Raw genomic sequence first — 13546 nt, 5'->3', positions numbered from 1 at the left:
ATAAGAAGTGGACCCACATGTATGCAATTATCATCATATAATAATATAACTCACATAATCACATAATTGCATAATAAATCAATTATGGCCCACATGGCCCCCTAATCGAAGCATTAAACCACTTCAGGGAATTTGGGACATTACAATATATATGACTATTTTTTATTATTATTAATGTATTCGAGTTTCGGGTTTAAACCTAAAATCCAAAATTTGAAACATACAAAACTGAATCCGATCCAATTTTTGTCGGGTCGAATCAGATTTAACCCGAAGTTGAACGAATTTTTCTAATTTTTGGATTTCATGGGTTCGGATTTTGTGGGTTTTCAGATTTTTTGGGCTAAATGTTCACCCCTAGTTGGTGATGGCAAACTTTCCTCCAAACTTATTTTTCTAAATTAGCTTCTAATTCTTTTGAAAACTCTACCTCATCTTCCAATTGTTTCTATTGCTCTCATTTCAAAGTTCAAACACCTTCCTTCACATTCTTCTTCTCCTCAAACGTCTACCACCATGTCTTTATTATCACCATATGTTCCTCACCCACATCACCAAATTCAACCTCTCATTCATCTCCATTTTCTACCTCACCTGCTTCTAATCTGCCACCTCTTACTTCCACAAATCCACTCACTTCCACTTCCACACCTCTGCCAATTAGTCTTACTCATTCTTCCGTAGCTCGGGTACCATCTTCTTCTCCCTCCATTCCCTCTGCTTCCGCTTCTCTTTCTCTTCCCTCTTATGTGGTTGTACCTGCTAATTCTACTGCATTACCTATTACTACAGGTCCCACCAACACTCACACGATGGTAACTAGGTCCAAGGTTGGAGTGTATAAGCCAAAAGTTTTTATCACCTCCAAAGAGCCACTAACTGTTTCTCATGCTTTACAGAACCCATTGTGGAAGGCAGAAATGGATGAAGAGTATCAAGCCTTGATCTGAAATGGTTCATGGTCTTTAGTACCTTTACCTGAAAATAGAAAGGCAATTGGGTGTAAATGCATTTTCAAACTAAAAGAAAATCTGGATGGCTCTATAAATAAGCATAAAGCTCGGCTGGTTGCAAAAGGATTCAACCAACAATATGGCTTTGATTTTGCTAAGACTTTTAGTCCCGTAGTAAAGCCTACAACTATTCAGGTCATTTTTACTATTGCTCTTCCTCATGGCTAGAATGTTAGACAATTGGATGTGAATAATGCATTTTTTAATGGTCATTTGCAAGAAGAGGTCTATATGACTCAACTACCGAGTTATGAAAGTGGTGAGACACCTAAGTTGGTTTGTAGATTGCACAAGGCGCTTTATGGGTTGAAGCAAGATCCAAGGGCCTGGTTTGACAAGCTCCGAGCAACTCTTATTTGCCTTCATTTTAAGGAATCAATGGCTGATCAATCTTTATTCATTCACATCTCTTCTACTCATACAAATTTTATACTTGTATATGTGGATGATATTTTGATTACAGGAAGTTCTATTCCAACTTCAGAGCTTGTCACACATTTGAACTCAGTGTTTGCACTCAAAGATTTAGGAGATGTTCACTACTTTCTCGGCATTCAGGTTGTTCACATAGCTGAAGGTTTTCATTTGACTCAAACAAAATGCATCACTGATTTGTTATGCAAGGCCAAAATGCAATTTTCAAATAGTCTTCCCACTCCTATGATTGGTGGTGAAAAGCTCTCTATGTTTGAAAGTGACCTAATTCAGGACCCAAAGTTTTACATAATACATTATTTTATTTAACTAAAGATGTTGTGGCCATTCTCTAATTAAATAAAATTATATGAATCACTTAGACACATTTTATTTATGCTTAATTTTTTTTAGTAAAAAAAAGTTTTATGAGTATAATACTATATAGAAAAAGTTAATTATAATTAAATATATATCAAAATAATTTTAAACACTTAATTACACTCATAAAAAAAATGTAATAAATTACATAACATAAATAACATTACGTAAATAATATTATTTATAAGCATAAAAGTACAATCATGGAATATACCACACATTTAAAACCATAAAATTATACATATAATATCTCAAAATTAATCATACTAATAATAAATTTTGCATGAATACTAACTAATCATGCAAAATTAGCACAATTATCTACATTTATATGCATGAAAATAGTAAATGTAATAAATTCATATCATTAATTTAAAGATTTATTAACAATTATATGCTAATAAAGGCAATAAATTATTCATACAATATTTGGTAACTAAATAAAATAATTGTATTGTACTTAATTGTAAAGTATTAGATATAATTACATTTTGGTATATGACAAGTATAGGTTTCTTGTCATCGTCAAGAGAAGATGATAAGAATTGGTCAGTTTTGTGTTATGTTTGAAAAATAACTTTGCTTTTTTAATTTGTTTAAGAAAAAATTTAATTTAACAAGTCACCCAAATCTGTATTTTTTACTATGATTCAAAAAATCAAAAGTAAATTCTTTGCTTGATTAATAAAAAAATACTATTATTCATATGTAAATTACACTAATGTCCAAAAAAGTTTATTTTAATTTTACATTTAAAAGTTAGTATGTAGTATACTAAAAAGTAACATTTGCTTATATGTTATATGGTAACTTGTTATATTATATGGTAACTCATTGATTACTAAAATAGGTTTGAAGGTAACCTATAAGTATCTTAAATAATAAGGCACCATAATATTACGTAAAAATGAAATCGTGTTTTAAAAGTTACTAATTGGTATCTTAAGGTAAGCAAAACATATCATAAATAATAAGAAATCATAATATAGACTAAAAATTAAGTCATTTTTTATAGGATATTGTCTTAAGCAATCAAAGGTTTGCTTTTGATTATCCCAGAAAAATGAAAAGAAAAAATATAGTGAAAATTACATGTTATATGGGATTTTTTATAGATTGTGCAAAAATATGGCTTTTTTCAAGAAAAGTTAATCTATGGCTTTTTTTTTTTTTTTAAATTTCACTTTTATGGGTTTAGTTTCTCATATTTTTGTATAAAAGTTTGTTTATGCCCTATTTTTACTCTTAATCAAGTTTTATTAATTTGGAAGGGTATGTTTGTAATTTGATTATTTTTTTTTAGCTTATTTGATTTTTTTTATATTAATTTTATATAACTATTTTTATATTAAATTTTTCCATAGTTGTTTTGCAAATTTTTTTTTTTTTGTAATATGAATTGTGTTTATTATTATTTTTATTTATTGTAAACATTTTTTTTTCTTTTTTTAGGTTGTACGTTTTTTTTTCAAACCCTGGGTAAAGTAACCAGTTACTTAATTGATTTTTCAAAGTTATGTAAAAAAAAAAATCCTACAGCTAGCTTAAATAACATATATCCAGAGGGGTAACCAGTTACTTATTTGATTTTTCACATTTATGTAAAAAATAGTCTTGGAGTTTAAATAACATGTATCGGGAGAGGTAACCAGTTACAACGATATTATTAACTTACTGTCATAAGAGGGGTAACCAGTTACCATAAGAGGGGTGACGAGTCACTCATATTAGAAATGAAAAGAAATATCACATTTGAAGAGAAAAAAAAAAAGAAGAGTAAGTATGATTTAGTAACCTAGGTAACCAGTTACTATATAGAACCCGGAAATATACACACACATCAGAATGTGAAGGTAACCAGTTACCTCCTGAAATATACAAACAAAGTGTGAAGGTAACCAGTTACCCCAGATCTGAAGACAGAAAAAAAAAATAGATCTGACCACGAACCAACCTCCTCCCTCGCCTCCGACCACCACCAGAAACCCCCACCCCTACACGTAAAACACCGTAAAAAACCCAGCCATCCCCGTCGTTTTGCGCAGCTCCGAGCACCACAAATCGCACTCAGCCCAGGCGCCACCCTTCTTCCTCGCCTCCGACCACCACCACCACATCCCTCACCTCAGCCTATTCCCGTCGTTTTGGATTTGGGGGCTCGCAAATGGAATCGCGTAGAGATGCGCAGATTGAGGTTGTGTTCGTAGATGGTGCGACTGGGGTGTTCTTGGCTGGGTTTCACGGAGGTGCACGCCTAAGGTGGTGAGGGTGGCTGGGTTTCACGGAGGTGCCGCTGGAGTGTTCTTGGCAGGTGGTGAGGGTGGGTGGTCGAAGATGATGGTCGAGATGGTGAGGCAGCCGAGTGGAGGAGTGGTTGGGTTTCACGGAGGTGCAGCTGGGGTGTTCTTGGCAGGTGGTGAGGGTGGGTGGTCGGAGATGATGGTGGAGATGGTGAGGCGGCTAGGGAAAAATGAAAGAGAAGATGTGGCTTGGCTAAAGGAGTTTTGACAATGTTAATTACCAATGTACCCCTCCTTTTGCTGATTTTTTTTTTATTAATTTTGATTTCCAATATAGGATTAGTTTTCCCATAAACTAAGTTTTTGTTAATTAAATTTTCCCATGCAAATTAAAGAAAGTTTAACTCCCATAATTTTGCACATTGATGGCTAAAAAGCCATATTTTTAAAAAAATTTCAAAAATATATGGGTAGCAAGTTTGCTTCCTCTTTTACAGTGCTAAGCTGGCAAAATTCCCTCCACCCCTCCTTTTGTAGGATTTAGCCCACATTTTGTGAGATGAATTATTTTTTAAAATTTAATAAAGTTTGTTTTATGTATACTGATGAAAAATTCTCTTAAATCAATATATATTTGGTATATTTTGACATAAGTTTTAGTTCGTTTTTTAAATTGTAGCTGAATAGTTTTGGTTCTATTTGTGAGAATGAAAAGGGGCTAGTGCTTCCAAAAGAAATTGTATTTGTTGCGGTTTTACAAATTTTTGGAGATGACTATGAGTTTAGAAGAAAGAACTGAAGGAGGATGAATTATGTTGTCACTAACTCTCCTCTTGTTAGTATACCCTTTAATCAAATATATGTTTACGATAATGAGTTTACATAAAATTATTGAAATGTTGTTTTCATACTCATTTTGAATTCAATAATTGGTAGAGCCTTTGCATTAATTTTAAGGTTGCCGAAATTGTTGCATGTTGGATTTCCTTTTTTATTATTATTATTTCATTTTTGGTAAAAGGAGGCTTTTGCTAGCACTTTTCCTTAATAGCACCGGCAAAGGTCCTTTTACCGGCGTTCCCTAGTGAAATGCGTCAGTGAAGGTTGACAAGACTAAGGCGACGCAGAACCCATTTGCCAGCGTGTGTTTGCACCGGTATAAGACAGGTATGTCGGTGGATTATACAGAACGCGTCAGTAAAAAAAGGCTATGCTTGTGATGTGCATTTGTTCTTGCTTATCGTGAGTCTAAGCATGCAAAAGTTCTTTGTAAATTATATCTCATATTAGGCCAATTTTTCAGCATATTTATGTTATTTTGATGTGCCATTTACTTTAATCACAAAAAAAAATGAAAAACCATTGCCACATATTATGAATATTCTTAGGGAAAATACTAGTTTAACTTCTGTATTTTTTTTAATATGCGATCAGCCTCTGTGTTTTGTGAAATGACAACTCAGACTTTATATTTTACAAAATAAACCAAAATAGTACCCTAGACCCGATTTAGTCAAAATATTTTCAAATATTTATTCTCAGCTCCTCGACCACCTTCTCTGCTGGTATGAACCTATCTCATCTTCAATGATCCAAGAATTAATCTTATAATTGAAAATATTTTAATAAAAATCATGTCTAGGGTACTATTTTGATTCATTTTGTAAAATATCAAATCTAAATTTTCATTTAACAAAACAAATGGACTGATTGCGTAGTTAGAAAAAACATAAGAGCCAAAATGATATTTTTTCATATTCTTATGTTTATTATTGTCCATTCTAATGCATTTTGTAATAATCATTTCTTTTGTTTTGAGTAATTATTACTAGATTTTGTAAAATGCATTAACGATTATGATATTCATAATTAATTGAATAGTGCATATATTTTAACAATTAATGCCTAATTAAGTGATATCCCCTTTATATCACCATTATTGTGGGAATTCATATGAATGTTTTCGGTATCATTATTTGATAATCTTGAGATAAATTTTTATTGAATGTGATTTTGTATTTCCCTATCGTAGGACTTTCACATGTCAATGATTAACTTGTTTATTGTGATTACACTTTTTGGTATTGTAATTCTCACTTACTAACTTAAAGACCCACTAAAAATTACCTTTCATCTTTTTGGTAGTTGTATCTTATATTTTGAAAAATTCTTCAGTTACATATGTTACAACCAAGCAGGAGCATTTCTAGTATTGTCAAAAATTCTAAAACTAAACTCATATATATAACTTTAGAAAGAGCTTCAGATGAACGTTTTTAATTCATGCTGAGTTTTGGGGTTTTGGGAAACACTTTGAGAGTATTTGTAAAGTTTGTGAGAGAGAGTTTTGATTATTGGAGATGTTTTTTCTTCAAGAACTTACATGTAAAAGCTTCCTCTGCTCTTCACACAAGTGTTTTCACCATTGTTGATCATAGGCTGTAACAGAAAACTTGTCATAGTGGAACTTCATTCATGGAGGATCTGGTGAACTAGTATAAATTCTGGTTGTCTCTTTCTTTTTATTTGTTCTTTTTTGTTGATTTTATTATTGTTGTTTGAATTTGAATATTGCTAGTTTTGAGTTCTGTGTTGTGTATTTACAACACAGTTGTTATCATATATTATGTTTTAATTAATCACACAAAGATCCTATATATTTCTAAGTACTAAAATGATTATATCACTATTTTTTATTGTTTTCAAGGATGAGTAGATGGTGAAGGAAATGCATTCAGCATCGTGAACCACAAAATCTTTATTACCCTGATGGAAGATTAATGCATTTAGTTGTGTCTCTTGATGTGATTTCCCTTGTCTCTACCAGCATAAAAGTTCTTATTTTGGCAAAACACTAGCACATGCAATGATCATTTGGGTTTGTTGGATCATTGGTAAAGCTAAAAAAAATGAGCAAATCGTGTGATCATATATGTTTCCACATGCATTTTTTGATAATATTGCTCTCAGTTATTTTCTCAAGCTTTTAGGCAATCCTCTATCCTCATTTTCATCTATATTTGGTAGTTTTCCAATTATGAAATTCGGTGGTATGTATTATATATTCCATTTCAAGGTTGATAATTTGATACTAAGTTACACTGAGGTTCTAGTTTCTCATATCGGTATAATCATTATAGAGATCTTATTATGGACTCCATTCAATTTTGTGCCACATTTATCTGCAATTTTGATGTATAAAAGAACTTCTTTATGTCGACAAAATGAAATATTTCAAGTTGTAATGTGGATGTATGAGTCACAAATGTGGACCGGAAACCAAGACTTGGGTGATTAGTTATTATTGAATTTGCGTTCGAGGTCGCACTGATTTTTTGGTCAAACAAAGGCAATCTTATTTACCTAATAGAAACGGAGTTTAATTAAGTTTTTTTTTTGGACGTTATTGAGATCTATATTAATATTTGTGGATGGCCCTTGTTTCTCTTCTTATACAATATTTACTATATTTTCACTTAAAATGTTCATCCTGATATTTAGTTCTGATTTTTCTTGTTTTAAATCAGAAAAATATTTGTAAACCATTTTGGTAGCCGTTTATTTATTACTATTTAGGATCTTATTTTATATGCCTTAAATAGCGCATTAAACGGCTCTTACTATTTTTTATTTATTTAGTATTTAAGTGGGGCCCTCCAAAAGACCAGACTTTCTCTTTGAAACATGACTTATATTGTTCCCCAAAAACTAAAAAAGTGTTTGTGAATTCATCAAGAAACAGAATCTGTACTCCTTTAATATTTATTTTAAAAGTTTTCAAAGGCCATTCAGAATAAAAACAGAAAGTTTTCAAAGGAAGTAGCTACGCTCCTTTCCTTGACCAAACATAATTAGAAAACAGAAAGCAACACCCGGCCAAGTTTCATTGACAAAGGCTTGGACCAAGATAATTCTATAGAATATAGACTTTCTAGACTGGGAATTTCATTAAGTTCTTGCCAGTGCCAGAGATACTTGGGCGAACCAGTTTGTCTGCAAAACCAAACAGTTCAGCTGATAATGGCTGCAATGCTTTTGTTACTTCTTCTAATTACTGAAATCTCCATCTCAACCGCTCAACAAAGTAATACCAAAATCAGTCTAGGCTCTTCCATCTCTCCTTCTACCAATAAATCGTATTGGCTATCAAATTCTGGGCAGTTTGCATTTGGATTCTACAAATATGGCAATGGCTTTGCTATTGGAATCTGGTTTGACAAGATAAAGGAGAAGACAGTCGTATGGACAGCAGACCGGGACCAACAGCCACTCCCACAGGACGTAGCACTGCTATTTAATGGTGATGGTAGGCTTGTTTTGGAAGATAAACAAGGTCAACCAATTGCCATGGTGTTTTCCCCTCTGGCTGCTGCCTCAGCTTCCATGCTCGACTCAGGTAACTTTGTACTCTACAACTCAGATTCTAACATCATATGGCAGAGTTTTGAGAATCCAACAGATACCCTTTTGCCGGGACAGAGTTTAGAGACTGGAAGAGAGCTCATCTCAGCCGTCTCCGAGTCAAATCACTCGTCTGGAAGATATAAACTTAGCATGCAGACTGATGGTAATCTGGTTCTATACCCGATAATCAGTGGTCTCTTACCATATCATGCTTACTGGTCCACAGCAACTTCTATAAAAGGAGAACCAAAAATAAGTCTGAAACTTGATCCTAATGGTCAACTAGATCTGCTCAATTCTACAAGCGGGAGTATTGTAAAGACAATTCATGCTGCAGATTGGAGTCACCTCGGGGAGAATGTTACCTATCGTCTAACAATTGATGAAGATGGAATACTAAGACTGTATTCTCACAGTTTGCCACAGGTCAATAGCAGCTGGAATATCCAATGGAGTCCGACTAGCAATTGTGCTCCTACTGGAATGTGTGGCACAAATGCATATTGTGTTCTTCAAAATGAAGAATCCAAATGTACATGTCTTCCTGGTTTTGATTTCATTGACCAACGCCAGAAAAGTTTAGGCTGTCAAAGGAATACTAGCATAGATTATTGCAAAATTGATAATCAAGATAAAGTTTCTCTTGTGGAAGTCGCTGGAATTATGTGGGAAAACAATTCGTACTCTTCTGTTCCAATGAGCAAGACTGCTTGTGAACAGGACTGCATGAAAGATTGTCACTGCGAAATTGTTTTATATACAGCCGCCTCATGCAACAAACTAATGTTTCCACTGAAATATGCCAAAGCTGATACAAATAGCTACGCACTGATCAAGGTCAAAATGCTCAATCAAAGCTCCGAGACAAGCACAACAGGGGTGAGGATAGTTAGAAGTGAACAAGTTCGAAAGGGATTTGTTATCAGCAGCATTGTGCTTTCATTATTTGGGCTTATGGCCTTAGCGACTTCAGTTGCGCTTATAATCAAATTTCGAATGTGGGAATACAGAAGGATTTCAGATCAGTGGCACCACGATTTTCTTGAAGATGTTGCTATTCGTCCATATACGTTAGGTGAGCTAGAAAAGGCAACAAATGGTTTCAATGATCAAGTGGGACGAGGAGCTTACGGGACAGTTTTCAAAGGGGTCATAACAAGAAACGGTTCCAGGAAAGTTGTGGCTATCAAGAGACTAGAGAAAATGGTTGGAGATAACGAAAGAGAATTCAGGAATGAGGTGAAAGTAATAGGAAATACTCACCATAAGAACCTGGTTAAGCTTCTTGGTTACTGTCATGAAGGAGCTAACAGGCTTTTGGTTTATGAGTACATGGCAAACGGTTCTTTGGCGGATTTCTTGTTTAAATCTGAGACAAAGCCAACTTGGAAGAAAAGAGCTGAAATAGCTTTCAATATAGCTCGGGGAATAGTCTATCTACATGACGAGTGTGAAACACAGATAATCCACTGTGACATCAAACCAGAGAACATTCTTATGGACAAACAAGCACGTGCGAAAATCGCTGATTTCGGTCTGGCAAAGCTACTGAGGCCTGACCAAACCAGAACATACACTGGTTTGAGAGGAACAAGAGGGTATGTGGCACCAGAGTGGCATAGGAACGTGCCAATAACAGTGAAAGCAGATGCTTACAGCTATGGCATTATGTTGTTGGAGATTGTATGCTGTAGAAGGAGTGTGGATATGGACGTTCCTGAGGATGAAGCAGTTCTTGCTAACTGGGTTTATGACTGTTTTGTGGCTGGTGAAATGGAAAGGCTAGTTGAAGAAGATGTAGAGAGTGATGAGCTGAAGAAGATGATTAAGTTGGGACTTTGGTGTATTCAGGAAGAACCATCTTTGAGACCTTCTATGAAGAAAGTTTGTCTGATGTTGGAAGGGATAATAGAGATCCCAACACCTCCAATTCCTTCTTCATCTGTTAGTGTAGTTCATATTTCTTAAGCATTCGTTAGATAAATTGCAATGGATTGTAATGTATACCTTGTGGTATCAAATCTTGTATAGAAACCAAAATCTACTGACTTCTGAAGTGTTTGTATGTACTAAGGAGTATCAATATTCGTGCTCTTTTTCCCTGTTATTATCTTCAGTTTTAGCTAAGCTTTGCTTATTTACTACTGAACAAGGTATTCTTTTATCTGTGGAGTTATTTTGAGAAAATGACATTAGTTAATCTCAGGGAAGAATCAATTCGGTATTAAAAAAAGTTAAAAGGCACTCATAGTGCATCGTAGTAGCAATGCTCTTTTGCATTATGTAAGTAGATAATTTATATATTTTCTGAAATCAATAGTGATGGCTATTGATTCTAGCCAACTACACATTCTGTGGTATTATAATTCCCACTTACTGATTTTTCCAGAGTTTCATCTGGCAGTTTGATAGTTTCATCTGTTATATCTGTTACAGCAGGGGCATTTTAGGTATCATCAAAAAGGTTCTATTCCTAAACGCTATATATATAGTTTTAGAAGAGAGTTTTAAAAAGAGAAGAGAACGAATTTTGATTGGGGTTTTTTGGGAAACACTTTGAGGGAACTTGTAAGGGTAGTGAGAGAGAGGTTTGATTCTTGGAGTTGTTTTCTTCAAGAATTTACATGTAAAAGTTTCCTCATCTCTAGACCGATTGTTTTCTGGTTTGGAGCTTTATAGATCAAGCTGTAACAGAGATTTTATCATAGTGGAACCTCAATCATTGAGGAACTGGATTAGGCTAACACATTGTTGGCTGAACCAGTATAAATTTTGGTTGTCTCTTTTTTTTTTTTTACTTGTTCTATGCTTTGTTGATTTTATTATTGTTGTTTGAATTGATTAAGTGCTTGATTGAGTTCTGTGTTGTGCATTTACAACAGTGGTACCAGAGCCAGGTTAGGGAAAAGAGAGGAACTCAAAGATTGAAAAGGCATTAATTCAAAGAGCTTGAAGATTGAAAAAGAATTGATTCAAGAATCTTCAAGATTGTAACAACAATGGCTTCCGCATCAACAAAATTTGATTTGGACAAGTTTGATGGTTCAGGGGATTTTAGTCTTTGGAAAGAAAAGATGATGGCTGTTCTAATATACCAGAAATTGGATTCAGCCCTTGAAGACGATACACCAGAATTGAAGGCAGATGTGTCTGCGAAAAAGGAAGATGCGACTCTGGTAATGAAACAAGCTCGTTCTGCAATTGTCATGAATCTTTCAGACAATGTTTTGAGACAAGTTATTGGAGAAAAGACAGCTTCAGGTTTATGGAAGAAGTTGGAGCAACTCTACATGACCAAAACTACTGCAATGAAGATTTTCTTGAAGGGAAAGTTCTATGGTTTCAAGATGAATGCAACCATGCCTTTAGAGCAGAACTTTGATGAAATGAATAAAATTATCCTTAGTCTCAGCAACATGGGAGAAGAGATTAAAGAGGAGGATCAAGCTGTTATCCTTCTGAATAGTCTTCCAGATCAGTTCAAAGAATTGAGGACTGTAATAATGTACAGTCGGGAATCATTAACTCTAGAGGATGTTATGAGTGCTCTTAGATCAAGAGATGCTGAAATCACTTGGGAAAAGGCAGCAAGGATGCAATCTCAGAAGCAAGATGAAAGTCTCATTGTTCGTGGTAGAAGCCAGAAGAGACAGACTTCGAGAGGGCCTTCAAGATTTCATTCAAGATCTAAGTCAAGACCAAGGGAGACTAGAAAATGCCATCATTGTGGAAAGGTTGGCCACTTGATAAAGTATTGTTGGGAATTAAAGAAGAAAAAGAAAGAAGAGGATAATGGAAATTCATCAGCTGTCGTAGATGATCCCTATAGTATAGATGGGGATGTGAGTTGTGTTTCTTTAGATAGAGATACACAAGAATGGATCTTGGACACGGGTTGCACCTATCATATGTGTCCTAAAAGGGAGTGGTTCATAGATTACAAGGAGACTAATGGTGGAAAAGTTTTGATGGGAAATGACTACCAATGTAGTGTGATTGGCATTGGTTCAATAGCCATAAAAGGTTCAGATGGGACCACTAAAATTCTGAACAATGTAAGACATATACCTGATTTGAAAAGGAATTTAATTTCCTTGGGTACTCTTGATGATGAAGGTCACGACTACAGAATCAGCAGAGGCATCATGAAGATAACAAAAGGCTCTTTAGTTGTCATGAAGGGAATTAAAAAATCTGGTTTGTATCGCCTTGATGGAGAAACTATTCCTCCAGCTTATGCATCTGTAATAAAGAAAGGGAACTTAGATTCATTAACTTGGCACACAAGAATGGGGCACATTAGCGAACAAGGATTGGTTGAGCTATCCAAACAAGGTATAATTCCTAACTACACTCATGTTAACTTACCATTTTGTGAAGTGTGTGTGCAGGGAAAACAACACAGAATTAAATTTAGCTCCAGCAACTATAGAGCAAAGAAACCATTGGAGTATATACATTCAGATTTATGGGGAGCAAGTAGAACACCTACGCAGGGAGGTAATCTCTATTTTTTATCAATTGTTGATGACTATAGTAGGAAAGTTTGGCTTTATTTACTCAAGAACAAATCTGAATGTTTAGAAAAGTTTAAAGTATGGAAAACTCTTGTTGAAAATCAAACTAATCTGAAAATTAAAAGTTTAAGAACTGACAATGGCCTTGAGTTTGTTAATCAAGAGTTTAATGATTTGTGTATGAAATATGGTATTCAAAGACACAAGACTGTGAAAAATACTCCTCAGCAAAATGGAGTGGCTGAGAGAATTAATAGAACTTTGTTAAACAAAGTAAGATGCTTGATGATAGAATCGGGTTTGAGTAAGCCATATTGGGGTGAGGCTCTTTACAATGCTTGTTATCTTATAAATAGAAGTCCTAGTCGAGTAAATGAGTTTATGACACCTGAAGAAAAATGGTCCAGTAAGAAACCATCTTTAAATCATATTAGGACTTTTGGGTGTGTTGCATATGTACACAATGTTGATGATAAGCTTGGTAAAAGATCTATTAAATGTGTCTTCTTAGGTTATCCTGATGGAGTTAAGGGATATAGACTTTTGTCTCTTGAAACTTATAAAATCATAACTAGTC

The 13546-nt window shown here is 34.4% G+C and overlaps 1 protein-coding gene across 1 annotated transcript; it reads left to right on the top strand.

Moving 5' to 3' along the window:
* The first annotated feature begins 8068 nt into the window (after positions 1-8068).
* Positions 8069-10585, top strand: LOC133805566 (G-type lectin S-receptor-like serine/threonine-protein kinase LECRK1). Its single transcript, XM_062243746.1, has one exon. It carries the CDS (start codon positions 8069-8071, stop codon positions 10418-10420), a length of 2352 nt encoding a protein of 783 aa, XP_062099730.1. The 3' UTR covers positions 10421-10585.
* Positions 10586-13546: the final 2961 nt, after the last annotated feature.

This window comes from Humulus lupulus, chromosome X, assembly GCF_963169125.1.
Source record: "Humulus lupulus chromosome X, drHumLupu1.1, whole genome shotgun sequence".
In the NCBI taxonomy this organism is placed as follows: domain Eukaryota; kingdom Viridiplantae; phylum Streptophyta; class Magnoliopsida; order Rosales; family Cannabaceae; genus Humulus; species Humulus lupulus.
This window is presented reverse-complemented; position numbering and strand designations above follow the sequence as displayed.

Bases quoted from the DNA above. Each gene is read 5' to 3' on its own strand.
- LOC133805566 (XM_062243746.1), top strand. From the start codon at position 8,069: ATGGCTGCAATGCTTTTGTTACTTCTTCTAATTACTGAAATCTCCATC.